Below are 23,305 nucleotides of genomic sequence, written 5' to 3' on the forward strand. Positions count from 1 at the left end.
ACATCTAGAAAAAGAATGCTTTCCAGCCAACCAAATTCTTTTCTTGTAGCTCGCCATAGGGATTGCATCTGTACCATGCCATCCCTGTAAGTAACTCGTGACATATGAGGCCAGGAGTAGATCACAACCATCTTTCACCACCAGAACTTTACATGTCAGCTTAATCAAAATGCAGATCTTGTCTGGTCTGGTTTGCCTTTTACAGGTCCTCAGAGGACACTGTGTCTTTGTCAGTAAGTTTCTAAGCTGTCTCTCCTCCACTACAGAATAGTTGTAAGTGCTCACTCCATGCCTTTCCCCACCTACAGTATAGTCTTTGTTGAGACTGTTTTTATCTTGATATTCTGCTTGATCTCGGGGACTTGGGGATGAACCACATGGGGGCAGGGAGCTGGGTCTGGCTGATCCAGAGGCAGGCCTTTATCTTTATTCTCATCCTGGCCTGAAGAAACAGCTGGAGTTGAGACCGAGTTGACTGCTCCAGCTGGTGCGCTTTCATGCCCACTGTATATCTCCTCGTGGCCATCTTCACTGACTGGATTCTGCTTCCTCCGAACTGGACAACAGTTCCTCATCACGATATTCGGCTACGTCTACACCACCACCCTCAGATCCAAGCTCCTTCAGTCGACCATGATGCTTCACGTGATAACGCGGTTCTGGAAGAATTTAACAATGGTGTGTTTGGGCAGATCTAATTGGGCTGAAAGGGTGTGGATTGCTTCCTGGTCAGGATAGAGGCCCACATCTTGGATGAAGCTCTGTAAGATACCTAGAGCCTCCAGAGAGATTTTGGTGCGAGAGCGAGGTTTTTTTGTGACATTGCTGACCCCTCCGCTGTTGCCTGAACCTGCGTTAGCCTGGGGGTTCTCTTCAGCTCCAGAACTGGGAACAGGTTCTTCTCGAATTGGAGAGTGTTCCTTCAGTGGCTGTATGGGCTGTCTGTGAAGTGCCTGGTGGGAAGTTGGAGAGTTATTAGCTGGGCCAGAGTCATCTCTTACCTAAACTTATAAACAAGAGTCAGCAGTATGGAATAATTGAAAAACTACTTAAAAGTTCAAAGTGTCCTTTCAATGAATGTCTCTTGAAGTTAATGTCCTCTGTGCACTTGAGTATGTTATCAACTCTGGTAAAAATCCAACCAAATTGCTCTGGGCTATGATTGTTTAACTATGTATATGTACACATAATCCACAAGATTAAATATTTGTCATGCATTTCATGTTTTGAGACCATCAAAGGCGAATGACAGCATCTTGAGCTGACACATCGGACCACAATAAAAATTCAACAGAGGAGAAGCTGAACAAATACACACCAAAACCACAAATAAATTACATCAAAAGAACCTGTTATAAAAAGAGATTTGTGTTTTGAAACAAACCATTTGAAGTACTAGTGGCAAGTTGGTTTCATCTGTCATATCTTGACAGGATGAATTCCGATCCCAGTTACACAGACTAGTGACTCGCTAAATTTAACAAAAAAAAAGCAACAGACAGTAAGAAATGACACATTTGACTTTGAGATGTGAGATTGTTTGCATATGCTATTTTCTTGTACAAACACAGTGTAATCATTAGCGTTTTCCAACAAGTTTGAAGACTAAAAGAGCTACACTATTGCTTTTACAGAGGTTTCCAGACCCTCCAAATGTTCTCAATAAATCTGACATTTTCTTCTAGTGCGGGCGCCAAAACAGGGAAGGGGGACTGGGGGGACAGAGTATGAAGTGGTCAAGTGGTATATTAGGATTAGGAATAAATAGCAGATATTTAGTGAGAGGGAAAAAGAGGTATCTGGTGAGGTCTGATACAAGAGAAGGTGCAGTGTGTCACAGCTAAGCTATCGAAGTCTGTGGCGCTGTCCTGCTGAGTTTATGACCAGGGTGGGGTGCCCAGTGCCTCCACACTGGAATGCTAAGCTATAAATCTGCGGTGAATTAAAATTAAAGGACCTACATAAAGATAATAGTCATGCGCCTCTCTCTCTGTCTCTCTCCTGCTCTCTCACTATTCCCTAATATAGATAGACAGGGTGATTTTTGTAAATTAATCATTGAGGGTCGGCCAGACCATTGAATAATTTGCTCCGATTTCACCTGTGGGGCTGTTTTTGGGCTGGCGCTTTACAGGAAGTGTGTAGGTTTGTTCTTTTTTCGTCTCTGTTTCTCCCCATAATTGTATTCTTTCCATGTCTCAGAGAAAGCAAACAGAGGCCACAAAAAAGGACGTGAAAAAGAAATGTCCAAAGAAAGTTTGAAAGATGGTTGAAAAATTAGATTGACCACAAGGCATAACAGCGCAAAATTACCCATTAGCTTAGCTAAAGAGACCACACACACACACACATTCACAAACTTCATTCATCCTGTATATGTTTGCTTGTTGTGTATATTATTATATGAAATTCTGGGAACAATTAAGGTACGTTCCAAAGACATATATACAGTACACTCCAAAATGCACAACAAAAACATTGAGTAATGACGTTGCGCATTTACATACCATTGCTTTGGCATCCTATCAGATATTTTCAAATTCAGAGACGGAGTGAGTCCTCCAGCAGCCCATTCAAAGTAAAGTGTCTAAGATGCCTGTTATTGCACTCTTAACGGTGGACGTTAATGAAGAGCTCTTCTGCCAAGCCAGAGGAGTGACTCCATTTCAAAACCCTGCTTTAGCTATAAAGCCAACCTCCGATTTCCTCCACCATCCAATTCATTCACCTACTCAGTTCTTAAACAACGTCTTCACAACCACAGGAGTCCACATTTGGACACAGGGCCATTTTTCGCCTGCACGCCTTTTCTTTTTTCAATATTTATCTCCACCGCTTCTTCTTTTCTAATTCCAAGCTGGGATGGGTCTGTGAGTTTCACTGCATTAAGAAAAAGTATATTTTTCCCCTTTAAACGCAAATCAAGGCAAAATTATGGTGAAGAAGTATGAAAGAATTATAGAACATAAAACATTCAGTTGATTCTTAATGAGGACTGGCCCTCGTGGGGACAAAGGCAGGATTAAGGGGGCTGTGTTGCCACTGGAGACGCCATTAACAGGCAGATAAATATGTAATGATGAGAAAAGACACTTTCCATGTTGGTTTTGCTTGTGCATGACTTCACCTTCTCCAATTATCATGTGCATGCATAATTTTCTTTGCCACACTGCAATACCTCAGGAATGGGTGAGTCATGTATATGTGTGTGTGTGTGTGTCTTCATATTTGTTTCAGAAGTTTAGTCAATCCACAAAATTAAAATGCCATTACTCACTATTCCTAGTATGGAAGGCTGTTACTCCCTGAGCAGAAAAACATGTTAATTAAATTTGATCTCAAAATTGACATTTTTTAGTTAATGTGACATCTCACAGTGTAACTTTAAAATTGAACATTTGTGACTTTATTTTTTATATATATATTTTTTTTTACTTTATCTTACAATTATCAATTTTCCTTTTACCCCAGCCCTCAATTGCGGTCCCAATACACATGGCAGGGTCTAGAGGGCACTCTCACTTCAACATCCAATTTAGCAAAAACAAAGAAGAAATTATTCATAAGAAGTGTCTTGCCAAATGAGCAAAGGGAGGCACTTAAGACCATACACACGCATTGCAGAAAACAGCGTGAAGACAACGTGGGACCGGATCAGCCATCTAGTGTGCGTTAGTTTGAGTGTATCCCTGAGGTGGGGCGAGCTGCACCCAGGGACTCACATGGACATGTCATGGAGTGGTTAGAACCGTTAGGATTAAAAAAATTATTAAAAACATTACACACAGCAATGTCATGATTCATGATTTTAAAGTAGGACACAGAAACTGGGGGGGGGGGGGGGTAATAACAAGATTTAATACAAGATTTCGCTTTATTTTTGACCATGTCAAAGTTACAGGACTTGTGCTGATATTTTGAGTCACGTTTGATGTTCTTATAAGGGTCAAATAAAACATCAGTGAATTCTGTTGGTCACACTGAGGTGGTATCGGCTTAAAAAAAAAACTGTTCACATGTATGTGCTGCATGTGTTCATTAATTAACATGCTCATGTCTGCATAAGCAGCTGGGACACATGTGCTGTGGTGGCAGGCAGGCTGGAGCCGAGGGGGCTGCTGGGTATTTTAATTTGAGGAGGGTCCCTCATTACTACTACTACTCCCAAAAAGAAAAATAAGAAAAAAAGAGAAGAAGAAAAAAGAAACATGCTCATGTATGGCATTTCATGTTGACACAGCACAATATCTTGTAATTTATATATTTTATTGTATTTTTATTATTTTCAATTATGTTAGACATGGTATAGTATATTCTATTTAACCTGTTAAATGTCACCCCGTCCCGTATACGGGACACCTACGTTGACTATACTATATTACAATCAAATCTAATCTAATCTTGACAAACTATATATTGTTGGAAAGGTCTAAGACTCCCAAATATATATTTTACCAATATTTTTTGTTAAAATTATGTAGGAAAAGTAATAGATGAATTTACGACAAGAGTGCACCCTCAGAAATCTACATTACAAAAGGAGCTTTGACCTTTGTTAAAAAAAAGACTTCCCCGTTGCCTTTTTCTCTATCACATTTTAGAAATCATCAGAAGTTATATATCACTTGAAAACATAAAATCTCAAAATTCATCCTTCAAAACACATTTTAAAATCAGACATTGCATTACCATGTAAATGGTACATCAAAATCATGTTACAAAATGTTTTCAGTCATGAATATAAAAAATTTAGGTTTGTATCATGCACATTCAAGTCTATCTTCAAAAACGTGAGTGACAGTTAACAGGTTAATATGATATTTATGCTATGTATTTGTATTTATATAATATTTGATATATTTAATATAAATTAATAAATTAAATTTAATTTATTTTAATATATTTATATTATTTTAATATTGTTACTAATTAATACAACAATGCTATATATGTGCTCAGGATGATATGTACAGAATAAATAGAATATTTTTTTTTACAATTTGTAATATATGTTCACTGTCAATAAAAGTCTCAAAAACATAATCACATAAAAAAATCCATACAGTTAAAAAGAAAATGTTATGTTATATTAATATTTCTTACATAAGTTTGTTTCAATTAAATATAACATATGAATATGAATACAACAATGCTATATATGTGCCCTTTATGATATATACATAATAAAATAAATAAACAACAGAAAAAGTTCCTTGTACATAATTATACTTTTAGTTACATGTTGCTTTAGTAAATGCACTGACTATCCTCAACATATGTTTTTATGATCAATGTTGTGCAAGAGTTTCATGGTCAAAGCCAGTGTAGAGTTACTAAAGAGAGTTACTGTAGTGAAGTCTCTTGAGTCATTATGTGTGTGTGTGTGTGTGTTCCTTCTCTTCCCGTAATTATTAATATCAGGGCTGTGGTGGCACTGTCTGTCAGGGTGTGTCCTAATGGGGCATTTCCTTCTGCGCCCAAAACACATAAATGAGTATATTTACACACACACGCACACGCACACGCACAACAGACTGTTTATTCACTGACATAAAAGAGAAAGCGAGCAAGAGAGAAAGAGACGTAATGGGCTAAGACAGTAACAGAGAGCCACTCTGTCTCCATTTGTTAGTACTCAATCTTAATATGGTTGCTCAACTTAAGTTAATAAATGTTAATAAACAGCAATCATTGTGAGTGAATTAAATTGCAATGCTTTACTGGCAGGGTGAGAAAGAAGAGTAGGTTAAAGGAAGGTGGAAAGCATCGATCCAAGTGTTTGTAGATTTATGTGTATGCCATTTGTGTGTGCATGTATTTACATATCAGTATTAGTGTGTAGATGTGTGCCTGTGTGTGTACACTGTATATGAATGCATGTCTATGGTAATACTGGAAAAGTGTGTTTCCACAGTCCTTTACTATAATGACCCTGGCTGGCATAGGGAAAAGTCCATTTAATCAGTAGCGCATTATTTGGAATTCTCTCTCTCTCTCTCTCTCTCTCTCTCTCTCTGTGTGTGTGTGTGTGTGTGTGTGTGTGTCATTAAAGAGGCTGGGGTGTGCTGGGTTATTAGATGTTGGCAGGAATGCTGCATAAATGATGCTGATATTAAAACTGAAACCTCAAAGAAGTGTGCACAATGAACACATCTATATGATCTAAAGAGAATTATGCTTAAAACATTCACGCAGATCTTGAAATTGTTTTTACTCTTTCCTTCAAATCTTATACACTTAGCAGTCAAATCATACATTTTTATTTTTAATGTTAATCAAAGTTTCTTGTACAAAACAATTTCCATCTTAGAATTATAATTATAATTATAAAAAATTAAATAAAACACAATAAATAGGTAAATGACATTTTACTGGACCATTCTTGATCAGGAACAATTTTCTTTGTATTTTCCAGGGGCTTATTTTGATGCTGTGCCTATAAAAGGGACTGTTCACCCAAAAATGACAATTCTGTCATTATTTACTAACCCTCCACTTGTTGCAAACCTTTATGAGTTTCTTTCTTCTGTTGAATACAAAGAAGGTATTTTGAAGAATGATGGTGACCAGACAGTTGACATTAGCCATTGACTTCCATATTTTTGTTTATTTATTTATTTATTTTTCAATATTGTGTATGTCAATTGTTTCCGTCAACGGTTTGGGCACACACATTCTTCAAAATATCTATCGTATTCAACAGAAGAAACTCATACAGGTTGTTCCAACAAACTCTATGCAAATCCTGCTTTACATATTTGTAATATAAAGTATATGCAATTTGAATAGTTTCATAAACTTACCTGAGGGTCAGTGGGCAAGTGTAGTACAGTGTGCATCCGTTCACTGTGGTGATGGCGGGACTCTTCCTCATACACCAGATCCCTGTCCGCCTGTGGAAGGCTCAGAAACCTCCGGATGGTACACAGGTTCTCCCAGAGAGTCCTGTTCTCGGGGCTGGGACTCTCTTTCCAGCGAAGCAGCTCGCACAGCCATCCCTTGTAGAAAGGATGAGTGTTCATTACACTTTTCGATTTGGTGAAGGAATTTTTACAACAATATCATTAAATAATAACAACTTGCTTCTTGCCTTCTTACTGGATTACCCACTAAAGCACCTGTACAGAGTCTTTCTTCTCTTTTTCGGTCATTTATATCAATTATACAGGGGACATTAGAAAAACGTAAGGAAATGATCAGCAGAATGGGATGTGGAACCTTGAATTCACTCCTTTCCTTGAATATGTTTATTTTATGACTGTAAAGTTGACTTTACAGTAAACAGCTAGCACCACAAAGCATCACAAGTGCACTGAGAGAGCGGAGAGTGTGTAAAAGAGAGAGTGAAATGGTGGGAGATTAGGAAGATTTGATTATCTCTGCTAGACTGGGCCAGTCTTTGACACCAGCTGTTGTGTGCAGCCAACCACTTCCAGCACACATTGTTAATGACCTGAGCATCTCTCTCTCTCTTTCCTTCTCCCTCAGCTCCTCCTGGCCAGCTGCAGCAGATGGGCGCGTTCAGCCATAACCCCCCCACCCGACCCCAGACCTGTGAGACCTAACCACATCTGTCACACACACACACACACATTCATATATACACACACCAACAGAGCAGCTCTTTGCTGACACATCTCATACATGCAAACATGCGAAGACGCCCCTAACACATGCCTCTAGATGAGGTGGCAGCACCTGCAAAGCCATGCTGCAGTAACGCAGAGCTCCTCAGTAAAGCAAGCAGCAGAGACCGAAGCTCTCTCAGGCTATTACATGGTAAGAATTAGGCGCAGCTGGGAGTGGGATCATATTTGACTAAATCAATTAGCCCTCTTTCATATAAATGAGACAGAGACAAACAAATGGTCCAAAAGCTTAAAAAAAAAAAAAATTATCAAACACTCTGAAATTAATGACATGCTTTTCCAGTTTGTGTTAAAGAATGGGACTGCTGGTGTCCTTTTGCACTAACACAGTGTGGCCAGGGTCCAAAATGATTTCCCCCCCATACCTTTACCATCCATATACACATATGGAAAAGAAAAGGAAGAAAACGTTTTTGGTATTGAATAAGAAAAGGGTGGCAAAATATGTATTATTATTTTATTATTATTATTATTATATAACATATATATATATATAGATATATATATAGATATAGATACACTATCATTAAATCATTCTAATATGCTGATGAAGAAATTCATAATTTGGTGAATTGCAATATATATACATATATAAAAACAGAAACTGAAATTGCTTCAAACATTGCGATTGCTAAGCAAGTCATTTGTATTTGCTTATTTAGCATTTGCCAAGTGTTAATTTTAGACTCTGGATAGCTTTATGAATATGCTTCAAGCTTCAAAAACCAAAAGTAGATTACTGTTATATGCTTATTATAACTGCTATGTTTAATTCAGTTAGAAAATGTTTAAGAGTTTTTTCCATGGCCTCAAATCATGACTATTATACTTCTGTGACGTATACTTTTAGTCACAATATTATACATTCTTTATACAGTTGTCTGGAAACAAGTGTCAATGTAAAAGGTAGGAGGAAAGAAATCAGATCAGTCTATGGATCACTGGATGCACGTCTGCATCACAACATGAACAATGACTCATGGAATGGGAGAGATTGACAAAGCCATTGAAAGAAACTTTGGCAGGATCTGGAATGGTAAGTCAAAGATGAATAAATGCAAGGCATTTATCAGGCTATCTGTTGATGTTGATGTTTTTGTTTATCAACTGCAGAGGCGCGCCAGAATCAGATATAACAGTCTGCACATATGGACACCATTACTTCCCCTACACTGACTGAGGAAAGAATATGTAAGCTAAGTGTTATTAACATCTTTTCAGAATAAAATAAATAATGACATGTTTAAATACCCTATCCCTTAATATTTCCAGCTACTTGCTGTTTAATTATTTATTGCAATATGTATTTAAATATTTTATTTTAATATTTTTTATATATAAATGCAAACCCAGTATGTAAGACATACTTGAAAAGTAGAAGACCAGGGTTTTCTTTGTATTTTTAGTGTAAAATAGTTTACATAGATTAGGCTAGTTTAGAATTTAAATTTTTGTATTTTAGTTTTGGCTTTATGTTAGGATGGATTGAAACATGTCTGGATTATAAACCATAATGAAAAAAAGTCAATTCTTACTTGGCTCTTGTTGGCTGCCACCTTGGCAAAAAGTGCCTGAGACACTTTTGCCCGTTTCATCTCCTGCTGGATTTCATCATAAATGGCTGAGGTGATGTTAACCAGTGGCTCCAGTTTCAGAGGAATGTCAGGGTTAGGACCAGAAGTTTTAGACTGTGTGAGTCCAGTGGTCAAAGGTAAAACCAACAAAGACATATTGGTTAGATAAATATTCATAATTGGTAAAGTACAATACAAGATAATATTCATGGATGGCATTTTAGACCCTTGTTTATACCTGGAATGTACTGAGATTTTAGCAGATAAATCATTAAAGCATCCTGTTAGTAAACTCTTTGTAGTACGTGTTTTGAAGTATGGTGTATTGATTTTAGAGTGGTGTGTTTTTTTATTCAATGTTTGAAGTTGCCCTGCAGGCACAGGCAAGTAATCTCACATTCCCCAGTAAAAACGATTGTGAGATAAACATTTACAGACATAATAGTAATGATAATACACAACCACAATCCCTAAAACCAAAGAATGAGAACTTTGTTCTCATATCAGAAAGATTTGTATTATCTGCATGGGTTCATTCACAATGGTCTTGAGGTTGAAAGCAGCCATATTCATGATTCCTACAAGCATTCTAGAAAGTCCACGCACCAGGTTGCAGGTCATTTAATATAAACATGCCATGACAAGAGCAGAGTTATGCTTTTCTGCTTTTGTCATTTTAGAGAATCAGGAGCAAGAACTTGTGGACTCCATGTTTTAATGGGTGTGCACCATTTAAAATCATGTACAAACATGTACAAACATGTATATGGTTGTAAATCGTCAATATAAACAATACAAATCTGACCTTATGTCATAGCTTGGCTTTTATTTGCAAAATGGGGAACGTTTTGTGCATATAGTTGATCACTACAGATCTTGGAGGTCTCGGATGAGGTACACTCTATGAGGAAATGATGTGAGTGTTGATGTAATCCTCACCGAGTTTGTGATTTTGGTCTTATTCTTCCAAATAGATGCCCATGCGTCAGGAGTTAACTGTTCATCGATGCTGCGCTCCCACAGTTTCTGCATTGGGAGGTATGGTGTGAAGTTAGCAATAAAAAGGTAGCAATCAGATTTCAGCTTTTACCCTTAGAGGGCACTATCTTGAAAGGCAGTGTGATTGTGTTAGTGAGTTATCCGTATTTTTGTTGTCAGTGCCGATATGTATTAATATTCAAAGAAATATCATCATATGAGAATAATAGCACTATATAACACTAATGCTAATAACACTGTGCGTTTTAGCTAAAGATGTCATAGGAGCGAAACATTTGACCTTTGTTGCCTGGCTTCAGGTTGGAAGACACTACATGACTTATACCTAGAAATTTTTCCGCAGTTTCACAATCTCAAGAGGAGTCAATGCTAATGCCAATTTTAGAATGCATGTCATGCATCTCCTATCAGAGGCACATGTCTCTGCGTGAGTTTGTTGGGTTCAGAAGAACTTAAAAAAGTCTGGTAGTGTTTGATCCTCAGTTATTTAGTCTATGTACCTATTTACAAAGTCGGCAAGTGTGTGATGCCTATTTTAAAATATGTTCAGATTTTAAAAGTCATGTAGTCAATTCCAGCCTTTACTAAACTTCATTGTTTTTTACTAAAGTTCTTGCATTTTTTAAGCTTTATAACAGCCTGATACAAAGAAAACAACAAAGTGTAAGCCAAACAAAACAAGTAAACAGATCGCATGAATCCAGACAGAAACATAAGCAATCTCATAGGCCTACAGATAAACAATTCAGACTCAGACCCAACATAAGCTTTCAGGTATTTCTACACCCAGTCAAACATACAAACACAGACGCAACAGGGGAAAAGAGATGTGTAGGGGGCTGGACCTAGTCAAGGGTGGGAAAGTGGGGTACCTGAGAAAGGCGGGCGCCGCCAGGACTGGGGTTTGTGCTTGGGGGCAGACTCACAGGGGGATTCATGCTGCGCTCTCGCTCTTCCTGGTAAATTCGGTCCCTCTCACTCTCAGGTAAGTTCAGGAAGTTCTGCATCGCTTTGAGGTTCACTAGCAAGGACTGAGAGGCTGAGCGTGGGTCCTCTTCTTTTCGCAAGATCTCCGATAACAGGCCCTGGTGTGCACACATAAACACACACGTAAGCACAGGGGAAGCGATTTGTAGAAGGCTAATTTTCTGGCAACACATCTATCCTGTTACTTCATCTGTACCATGTAAGTCTCTACCCACTCTTTAATGGACAGTGCACTATGTTGGATGTAATTGTGCATAATTTAGACCTGCAGTGAATTCATCAGGTGTGTTTGCTGCTGAGAGGGTGTATGAAAGGATCCGACTTCTGGATACCAGAGAAAATCTCTGACAGAACAGCACTGACACCTTCATTCTTCTCTGTTGTTTAGTTCATGGCCAAATTAAACTGGTTTAGTTCTGATTTGTATATGGTCTGATTTTTATATTTGGTGTGTGTTTGTGATAGGTACTAGGGCTTGGCGATAAATCTTATAGATATTATATTTTACAGATTTTTGTTGATATTCGATATACTTCTTAACACACATGTACTTTGTATTTTTTCTTTAAAAATCTTTAGTTTGTTTTAAAAAATTAAGCACCGTAATTGTATGACAAAATTGAACTGAGCAATCTGTAAATTCAGGATGAAATGTAAATTAACCGTTTATTTCTCAATGCACGCTATTGATTTTATTGAACAATTATTAAAGAGTCTATCCATGAATATGTTTTATAAAAAATAAAAATAAAAACTTTCAATTGATATTGGATGGATTAATACAAGCTTGCATCAAGTCAAATGTTTTATCAACATTTTTTGATAAAACATTTCACTTGGATGTAAGTCACAATAAAGTAGAAAAGATCTGTCACTATTTCTGCCATGACCATATTATGACCATATTAAATGGTATTAAAAATTCAGAATAAATTCTGAAAATAAATGAGTATCAAATTGAAAACTAAAGAACGGGAAGTTTTTTTTTGTTAAATTAAATAAATAAAAAATGAATTCATTAAAAATATAATATAAATAATCATTTTCATTTTTTAAAACAGTTTGGTAAATGGGAATGCAAATACATATGCTTTGGCATTAAGTGAACTAACTTCACACTTACAGTACCAAAGTAACCTTATCTTACTGTATATTATACTATTGCCAACTATTTTTTAGGTGTAGCTTACAGAAACTTAATGGCCAAATAAAAGGACATTAAATCATTGCAATATTCCCAATATGACATAATTTACAAAAATCATTACAAATATATCATGAATATTCAATACATCACCACACCCTAGTGACTGGTATGTTCTGAAGAGGCTCTTTACTACTATTTCTGTTTCTATACTATACATGGTGTAGTGTCTCACTCTTTCCCAAAGTTTATCCTTGAACCTTTAAGTGAATAACATATTCTCCACCATGCAGTCTGTACTGTACCTGTGTACGGTTGAAGGCAACTCGAGCGAACACTGCCTGTGAGACACTGGCTCTTTTCAGCTCATCTCGCACCTGCTGGTAGATATCAGAGGAGACTTCTGCAGCCGAGGGGTTGGACCCGGGTTCTCCAGGACAACCGGACTTGCTAGGCCGTGGGATGGGTGGGTGATTGAGAAACTGCTGGTTAAGAGCCTGTGGGTGCTGATGCAGAAGGCGGCTGACGGCCAGCTGCTGGTTGATAAGATGAGCCATGGCTAACTGCTGCCTCACCAGCTGTGGACTAAGCTGGGGTGAGAGAAGTCCTCCGGGTGCCAAAAGAGGTTGCAGGGCGGTTGGCGGAGGAGGCACCTGAGCTCTTAGCGGAGGACTATGATGGAGCTGTCCATGAGATGATGGAGTTTGCGGCTGCCCTTGAGATGGAGGCTGAGACTGGGCTGAATTCTGATGCTCTCCAGATCCGCCTTTCACCAGAGAGCTGCCACTGTTCAACGGACCAAGCTGCGACAGACCAGTCAGGTGAGGGGGCGGACGCTGGGCTAATACACAGAAGTCCGTGAGGCTGTCCCTTTCAACTGAGGAGGGATGGAGATGTATATGAGACATTAGAACAATCTCTCTAGTCTTCTAGTTGACAGATCAAAGACAGTGCTTTACCCAAATAAATATCACAATGTAGATGCCTACCCTTGATTTCTGAGCTCTCCCGTCCTTGCCACAAATAGTCCCCTGAAACAAACACAAGGAACTGTTAAATGACGAAACATGAAAAAACAACAATGTTCTTTCATGAGTAGAAAGTTTTATAACTTTGGTTTACAACTGTGTGACGGACACATGAGTCAACCAATAGGGTCTCTCTGCACTGGCACACACATCTGGCAATGCGGGCTATGTGTTTAGCTCTGGGAGGTAAGGAGCAGAACTAATGGAGGAGGCTCGTTGTAACTCAACACCATTTACCCTGTCAGCGTGCCGAGGATCGCTTTATTCTTTGTTGGCGCTTGCTCTCTCACTGCACTTGGGGTTTAGCCCCCACTTTGATCTGTCCTGCTGTGTAATTATTTCACTTTTTGAAGGGGCAACGAGAGAAGGAAAATTGTCACAGGCATTTGGATGCTAAGAGGCTTAAATAGTGGAGCTGTGGGACGACTCCTTGCAGAACCTGTCACTGGGAGACCCCCTGCAGCATTTTTGGGAAAGGAACAGTGGTTTATATTAGGCCGCGAGGAGGCTTAAGTTACCTCATCCAATGTAAGAAGAGTCATTAAGAGATAATGTATGAAACGTAGCACAAAGCTCAAGACTTGTTTATGACCCTGAATACTTCACCACATGCTAGAAAAAACACATTCTCTGCATTCAGATATGCCTTGTTGCCTACTTTATAGTAGATGAAAAATTGTCAGATTTTACAGTATTCATAAAACAGCTGATGACCTACTTCTGAAGTGCATTCAGTGGACACTTAACTATCCTTTAAGGCCACAGGAAAAGAGTTGGCAGTCAAATGAAGCGACATAACTTATGCCAAAAGTCACATGACAATGATAACATGAGAGATGTTGTACGTCCGGATTTCATTGACATTACACACATTCATGCTGTATAGAACAAGTTCTTCATCAAATGTAATATTTGAATTTGATCACATCTATGCTTTCATGACCAGACTACTGTGATAATTTCTGGTTAGCATTTTAGTCTTTTTTTCCACTTGACTTTAGATGGCACCAAATATCGGATGAAGAATTGATTTGAGCTGGATTTTGGTTGAACAGAGTACAAATACAACCAAAAAGACATCAGTACAAGCCTTACCTTTAACTTTTTTGTACTTCTTGTACCAGCGACCAAACTCTTGGCACTTGGCAGTTGAGACGTTAGCATAGTAGGAGCTATTCACTATCGAGGAGATCATACTCTGGAAAAAGTAAAAGAAACAAGAGAGGTCAATAAAAAGGAAAAAATGTGGATAACGGAAATAAACTCATTTTAAAATTACAATGATAAATGGTCTATAAAACACATTACTGCGGAAAGCCACCCAGGCAAGGCGGATAGCGAACGCCACGACAAGCTTCGAGCCGCAGTGACACAAGTAGAGACGAAGAGCCACACACATATGCAAACAATTGATATGAGGATCAACACCCCCACAGAGTTCCACTTAAACACAACATGCACAGATACATAAATCTCCAAGATTGCTCGCTTACTTGGAAATGAGCACAGCAAGGATCGCAAATGCACACCCACATAGATACACACACAAGCATACTCTCTCTCTCATGATGAAGTAATTTCTGGGTTTTAGAAATGGCCCATGAATGTGGGGAATTTTTGAGTAAATTTCAAATTGATGAATGAAACACGCTAAGGCAATTTAGGCTACATTAACCATGCACTGACGCCACTGATTGAAACATCTGCAAGCATAATGCAATACTGAGCCCAACATTTTCATTTATGTTATACTGCTAAGTATTATGTTGTTAGTTTTGGAAGAGTTGAACCGGCAGTACATGTTTTACTTATCATCTTAAATGTCAAATCTATGTGTGTTGGATTTGAAAAAAAAAAATATATATATATTATATACAGTGGGTAGCAGCTGTACCTGGGAGAGTGGACATTCTTTGGCCAGAGTGCTCTGGTTCATCTCTTTGAGCAGTTCTTTGAGGGCGTTGCGTACTGTAGCGTGATTCCACTGCTCTGATGGAAGGTCCTCCAGTTTTGCAAAGCTGTAAATCCCAAATCCCTCCATTACTCTACAGTAACTATCTTCATTTCCTAATCAATAAACCATGCAGCAGGCCAGTTCAACAATTATATCACCGTGGAGACACAGGGAAACAAACCTGGATGGTACACGACTACACAAAGACTACAATCTTCTTATTTGGACCCTATGTTTATCTCCTCAGCATTCAAGGGTAAACTGCAATCATTGGGCACGAAAGAGCTCATTGAGAAGTGTAGATAAAAAGTTTACCCTGGCTCTTATGTATGCACAGGGCTTTAGAGGCTTGCTCAACTCTCTATCATTGACATAAGCAAAATAATCCCTTAATTATCTCATCACTTGCTATGGAGCAAAATATATAGAAAAGGGAAATATTTGTATGTATTTCCTCAGTGCAAACATAAATATACTAAATATTATTAGTAGTTTTTATAATTATTTAATATTATTTTATGATGTATTACAAAATATACAAAAATAATTATTTTATTAATAAATAACATTTTTATGTAATTAACAAATATGTTAGTTTTCCATAGTTTGTAGACAGAAGACACAATATGTATCAATTAATTAATTAAAACAATTAAAATTATTTCACTTAATGTCACAAACAGCAGAAAATAAATCAAAGTAAATATAATAAAATAAATACAAATAAAAAACATAAAACATATATGTACATACACTTAAATAATGTAGTTTACACTTCACCTTTAAATTATATTCTTCAATTAGAAGGGTTATACAACCTGACACCACAAGATAACCTGTTCAAAATCTAAAATGTATTTATTTATTTGTTTATTTATTGCACTCATTCATTTATGAATGATAATAATATGTTTTAATATTTTTTGTGCTGGTTATTTAAAACTTTTTAAGTCCAAAATAATGAATTATTTAATTACATAATAATAATAATAGGTGCTGTTGTTAGAAATATAAATATATGTTTTATATTATTTATTATTTAGTTATTTAAAATGACCACTATGAAGCATACAAAGATTATAGATATGCAGAGAATTATCTTCTGAACCAAGAAATGTTATTGTTGAGAAAGCTCTGTGGTCTCTTACTTCTGTAGCTGGATGCGTAGCGTGACCATGTGGTAAACGTCCAGCAACATATCAGCAACCGTTGCCTCTGGAGCATCTGTCAGGTAATGGATGGGCAGGGGGTTCCAGCGGCCCACCTTAATGATGCCTGTGAAAAGGACGCAGAGAGAAGGGGAGTCAATTAACCCCACTTGATCTCATTGTGCCACAAATTTGTGTAGCATATTTCCATGACATCATCAGAGATGGCCTCATGTCAATGATGGCTGTAATGAAATCTCAATAAAAGAATAAGTTAGGAGGGGCTCCGCTCCATTGAGTGGGCAGCTCCACCAAACCAGAACCAAACCTGGCACATTACATCACCACACCAGCACCCACTTACAGTAAAAATCAACATTAAAGGACACACAAACATAATGATTGAAAGACAGTGAGGCAAGAACATTGTGTGATTGGAAAAGAGGGGACTGAGGTAGGTGGCAGACCAACCTAATTTATAGCATATGGTGAAATACATAATTATACACATAGTTCTTAAGTGACAAGGAAGCGTAGAGGGAAATGAGTCATATATTTATCATTTACCAAATTATTTACACTACGTGTGGGTTATTGCATCAAACATTTTGGAAGTCATATATTTTGTTTTTCTTACTACTTAATTTCTACAGAGCTTCATCTTGTGCTATAAAAGAGGACAGCAAGGAACAATAGCACCAATGATAAGGCTTTATCTATTAAATACTTATCAGGTCAGGAAAAAGCAGCTAACACACATACTGAGGGCTGCACCAATAACTGTGGGCCTGTGGCTCTTTTACAGCCAAAGTATATCTATAGAAAGCAGGAGCTCGTCTAGCGCATCGCTGCCTCTGACAATTACGTCCACCCCCAATCCCCCTCTCCATTAATGGGCCGTCATAAACACAGGTCAATGATTGTATGATTAACCCAAATTGACTGTTATAAATGCCTCTTGTTGTGCAAAGGAAGAGACAAGCATTTATGGCTGAGGAGTAATCTGTAATCGGGGTGTCACTATGAGACAAAGCCATATTTCTGAACGAAGCCATCTGATTGTTTTGTAAATACTCCAGGTAACTAAGGCCATCCCACACTGACTCTTCTTCTGCAGAACATAAAAGCAGTAGAAACTTTAATGTTAAAAGAATGTAAAAAAGTTACAGTAAAAACCTATAAATTGGTTAGCAGTAAATTCTATTCTTATATATGCTGCAAAAAAAAAAAACTGTTTTGATCTAACAGGACACTTAATTTAATTTGACAAAATACACTTTTCATTTTAGGGGGAACTATCTCTTTAAAGTTGTGTGGTGGTATTTCCTTTAAATATGCTGAACCTGAATAAGCTTACAGATCAGGATAAAAGCTAAGCAGCAGTGGTATCTACTGAGGGTGCCATAATTTTTTCCAAGAACCACACTGTGCTATTAAAAATGAATTAGCTGAATCTATTATGCCCTTCGCTCTATTTATTTCCAGATGTCGCAATCATTGTCAAGATGCGCTGTACATGTAAACCGGACCCTTTGCTCTTTGCATTATTAACCGTTTTCCAAACACTGCACACGTCCGTAAACACTTTTCGACACGCACTGCTCGTGTGCATGTGCAGTTAATGTACATCCCTTGCGCAAATGTATATATTCAACACATCCGACAACAGGAAGCGAACTTGACCAAAAACGAAGTGTGTGCCATGAAGAGATACAAAACACAAACTCTCACACAAAAAGTATTTCCCATGGTCTAAGGAGGGACTGACTGAAGCTGTGAAAAGTAAACATTGCTAATCACATTACTATCCACTAAATGAGACCCAGACGCTGCCCAACTTCCCTCTCTCATTCCTTTTTTTTCTCTTTTGTCTTTTTTTGTGCTTTAGGCTGTTTGTGTCATCTGAAGAGCTCCAGTTGCTCAATCACACACAGACATGCCGATGGATCACTTACCTCCATCCAGACACTGTACTGCCATGCCACTGCTGCCACTAAAGCCCGATTGAAAGAGTTAGTTTTGGACAGAATTTGCTTTCGCAAATTAGCAAGGGCTCCATTGTTTCCCTCAGTTCAGTGTTTGTGTTTTGACTAGAGAAGATAACAAGACATTCTGTGTGACCTATTCCACTCTTTTCTTCCACTATTGGATGATTGTGGGAGCTTATCAGTGTCAGAATCTAAACAAGGCCAGTGTGTTTTTGCAGACCCTTAGATCATCAACATGGCTTCATTGTTTTATAAAATAGTCTTAATGTAGAATAATAGAAAGAGCCACGGCAACGTTGTTTCTTTTAAGTACATCATACTTTTTCATTGCATGCTTCTGTCAAACAGATTTAGTGTAAATAAATTACAAATGCAAATAAAGAATAGTGTTGCAAAATTAGTTCAAGAAATATGGTACAAAAATAAGGGTAATTAACTGAGGAAGAACGATGTAAAAAATGGATAAAGAAAAAGAAAACAATGCAAGAAAAAAAACTGATATATGGCCCAAAATTTTATTAAATAGGTCCTATAAATGTATAAAAACACCTCAATATATAAATATAAAATAAATTTATAAATAATAACTATAGAAAAAAACTATATTTAATTACTATATAGAAACTAAATTTATCTAGATTTTCCTACTTCTTGTATTGTACTTCTCATCAGCAGCGCCTGGATTTCTTCCCCATATTATTCTTGAGAAAGCGTGACAAAAGTTATGCTTTAACAGATGCTGTTTTGACAGTGCTTTAAGCTCTAAACGTGCATTATTTTTTTTTCTTTCATTTGCTTTTTCTGTCAAATGTAAGCAAATTGTCAAGTCTTTGCTACTTTTATTTATGATATCAGGAAAATGTAATGATTATATGGGAAAAGGTCTAGGATTGTCACTTGTGCTTACTTAAAATGTATTTATTATAAATTATTTTGTGCACCCCCCAGTACGCTGGAGTCCCAGACAACCACTACAAGAGAAGCCGACCCTGCTGGTGACCCTTGAAACTACAGTGAACTTCTATCCTCTGATACACATGCCTCTTGTCTTTGTTCTAAAGGTATTTGTGGAGATGTATTCTCCAGACATTGAGTTAAAGGGGAGACGCAAGTCAGACAGATGAAGACAATTTGTGTGATTGTGCCAAGCAAGCCCCCCTCCTCCCCCCACCCCTTAAGATCTTTCCTACTTTTTCAAGTCTTTGTTTATATTACTGGTTTTGCTTTGATTTTTGAGGGACATTGCTGTTTTATCTCATGCAATGCTGTATGCATGTACACACTTCTTGAGTATTCCCACTTTGAGCAGTAGCAACAATTAAGACTGAACTGAGATGATATTAATGCACTTTAAGTTAAGCAGTGATTCGTTCAATTGCTGTAAGTGTTGAATGTCAGCGAGGTTACCTAATTCACATGTTAAGTGTTAGAGAGCTCACTGCAACCAATCTAAAAAAAAGAGAGCTCTGTTCTAATAAAAAGTGGTTAAATGTATTCCTATTTACAGTATGAGCTAGCATTACAGAGCCTTGTGGTAGTGTCATTAATGAATCATTTTTAACTTGGAAAGAATCTGTTCCTTGTCATTTTCCTCCCACCAGTACAAACCATTGTTCCCATTGCCACATTAAAATTCCTCCTCCCAGTGCTGGGCTTTAATGTGGTCGGCTGGTGGCTTGGCTAAAGCTTATGTGTATCCATACATACACACTCGCACACACAAACACACCCTCACACACAGTCTGAAAATGTTCCCCAGTACACATACACTACTCTGCAGAGCTAGTTTGGATAGATGCACTGGACTGTTTGCTGTTCTAAATGGACGCCCCACTATATGAGTCATGAAGACCACAGACTGTTACAAAAAAATCATTAATAATGTATCTATATAGATTTAATAAATCAAATAGGAAAGGCAGGCCTAAGAAATACTATCAATCTTTCCAGAATGCACTGTATGGTTTTACTATAATATCATAATATAAGCATTTAACTCTATATCTTTTATGATATAAGTATTTTGGTGGAAATACTATAAATTCATAAATGATCTTTTGGGGGGCCATAATGTAAAGGCTTGTTAAAGGGTTAGTTTTAAATTAATTACAAATAAAAATTAGTCCATGTTCTACTCACCCTCAAAGCATCTTAGGTGTATGTGACTTTCTTCTTGAATAATCCAATCAGAGTTATATTAAATATTGTCCTTGCTCTTCCAATCCTTTCAATGGGGATAAGCGGATGTTTGTTGTCAACAGTTCTGAAGATGTGAAATAAAGTGCATGCATCTGTAATAAAACGTCCCTCACACAGCTCCGGGGGGTGAATAAAGGCCCCCTGTATATAGATTCCCCTTTATATTCGCTATAGCGAATCCATGCGTTTTTGTGAGATAAATATCCAGATTTCAAACGTTATAACATCTGCTGACTGTGGGACGCGGAAGACGTGCAGGCGGAAGATGGAGGACGTATACATCGCATGCGCCTCTGGGAAATGTAGGAGCAAAGGAAAACCAGTCTCCTCTTGGCTTGTTTTGAAATCCTCCAAAGTTTTCTTTACAAATCCTCATCCTTTTAATACGTAACCACCGTTTTATTTTGTTCTCTCTCCGCGCTCGTCACTAACAACACAGCGCTGACGTACTATGACATCCACCTGTACGTCTTCTGGTTCCCAACAGTCGGCAGAAGTGAGAAATAAATTGTTTATTACGTTTGAAATCTGGATATTTATCTTTAAAAAAAAACACATGGATACACTACAGGGGGCCAATTATTCATGCCCCGGAGCCGTGTGAGGGACGTTTTATTACAGATGGGCGCACTTTATTTCACGTCTTCTGAACTGTTGACAACAAACACCCACTTACCCCCTCTGAAAGACTTGGAAAATCAAAGACGATGTTTTACATAACTCAGATTGGATTATTCTTAAAGAAGAAAGTCACATATACCTAGGATGCTTCGAGGGTGAGTAGAAGATGGACAAATTTTCATTCTCGGGTGAACTAATCCTTTAAAGGGATATTTAACCCAAAGAGTTCTCTAATCAGATCAACCTGTGTCACCATAAAGGCTTTGTGCGATGATGATCCACCAGCTAGAGAAACAATATATTAACATAAATCGAACAGTCCAGGGGTCTCATTTATAAACGTTGCATACGCACAAAATGGGCATAGAAACATGCACAGGCAATTTTCCATGCACATATCGTGATTTATAAAAAAATAAACTTGCCGTTAATATGAATGCGGCGTACGGACATTCTAGACCATGCATATTAACTCTTTTTCCTGGAGTAAGAAAATAATGAAGTAAACAATGATTTTAGACTCTGTTTTCATGTTGATATATACATTTTCATTAAATACTCCACTCAGATTAATGGAGATTGAAATGACATAATTTTACAAAAAAACATAATTTCACAATTTTATTAACAATAGGCTACATAATTTTCCTGTGGCATGCTATGTTTTAATGACAGCGAGGAGTGCTATAGGTGCACAATAATTAATCTTTAAACTAAACTACAGATATTATGATAAATATTTTAGCAAGAACAATGATTAATGATGGGCACTTACTTTGATATTATGGTGGACACTGCTGGATTCAGAGGTCGAACGGTCCATTGTCCAGTATAGGACCAATGATAATAGCTTACTCTACAACCGCAGCTTTACAGAGGTGTTGAAAACATGATGAAAAATACCACTGAATTTAAAGAATGCAACTTGAAGAAAATTATAATTTGCATGTTTTCTTTTAAAAAATGGCTATTTTGTCAGTGACGCGCCAAGTCAGACAATTATATTTACACTGCAATAAATATAGTCTAAAAATAGCTAAAAGATGTTAACCTTACCAGCAAAACTGCATAAATTTAAATTTGATTTGAATTGTTTAAGACAATTGTAATACTATTTGGCCCGTGGAAAAGAATGAGATCAAATCTATTCTAAAATACTTATCTGAGAACAATTTTAAACAGTTGTTTTTATATATTTTTATTCGTATATATTTATGCTAAAACATAACAAAGATACTGGATGATTTTTAACAATAAAAATTTTGTTTGGCACAAATGGCATTTATATTTATAAAGGGATTTTTACGCAGGTTCTGGTGTATGTATGTTTTTAGAAACCTAAACATTTTTGTGCATACGCAAAATCTAGCTTTTGTGCATACGTACACTTTTAGGATGAAATCTACAGAGAGTTTTATAAATGAGACCCCTGGTCTTAGCCGTTTATATTTTTTTATTTTTTTGGTAACTTTTATTAAAAGTAAGGCGGTTGAAGTCATAATTTCTAAATTTGGAATTAAAACCATTAGAAATAATATCAACATGCCATAGACTTATGAAATAATACTCATACCAAGCTCTTATATTGAAATAATACATAGGCCTATACTATGCTCCAGATTACAGATTTATGGATTGGACAGATTCATTTTATTTTGAAGTTTAACCGTAATATAAAAGTTTGCATGGGAAAGACCTGGCTGTCATAAATGACCAGACAAGACAGAGCATTGAAGACCCCTGGCAATAAAATTGAAAAAACTGACTTGCTTCCGATTGGCTGCCAGGTGTGTCAGACGGCAGATGGAAAGCTTACTTGCTTTGGTCATAAATCTAAAAGATTCGTTGAGGACAGAAGTAGTTTTAAATTTCATTTGATACCAAAACAGTAAGACGTAGACTGAAAAAAAATAGAAAATTCTGTCATGAAAGTTATGTTTTCACATTTTGCAGCTAGTTTACATTAGTTTGTGGTGCTTTTATTTATTAATTTGGTTGTTTCTGAAGCATGACA

General features: G+C 37.2%; 1 protein-coding gene across 1 annotated transcript in view; it reads right to left on the bottom strand.

Annotated features, from left to right (window-relative positions):
• Positions 1-542: 542 nt before the first annotated feature.
• Positions 543-23,305, bottom strand: part of LOC113098281 (DNA-binding protein SATB2-like) — a 31,078-nt gene continuing 8,315 nt past the window's right edge. The window contains exons 3-12 of the mRNA XM_026263298.1: positions 16,484-16,610; positions 15,276-15,399; positions 14,477-14,579; positions 13,343-13,384; positions 12,659-13,230; positions 11,095-11,307; positions 10,163-10,249; positions 9,185-9,337; positions 6,804-6,998; positions 543-953 (exon numbers count right to left, since the gene is read on the bottom strand). Of these exons, the coding sequence (XP_026119083.1) occupies positions 642-953; positions 6,804-6,998; positions 9,185-9,337; positions 10,163-10,249; positions 11,095-11,307; positions 12,659-13,230; positions 13,343-13,384; positions 14,477-14,579; positions 15,276-15,399; positions 16,484-16,610 (1,928 nt within the window). The 3' untranslated portion in view covers positions 543-641. The remainder of the gene's footprint in view (positions 954-6,803; positions 6,999-9,184; positions 9,338-10,162; positions 10,250-11,094; positions 11,308-12,658; positions 13,231-13,342; positions 13,385-14,476; positions 14,580-15,275; positions 15,400-16,483; positions 16,611-23,305) is intronic.

Source organism: Carassius auratus, unplaced genomic scaffold (genome assembly GCF_003368295.1).
Source record: "Carassius auratus strain Wakin unplaced genomic scaffold, ASM336829v1 scaf_tig00216490, whole genome shotgun sequence".
Classification (NCBI taxonomy): domain Eukaryota; kingdom Metazoa; phylum Chordata; class Actinopteri; order Cypriniformes; family Cyprinidae; genus Carassius; species Carassius auratus.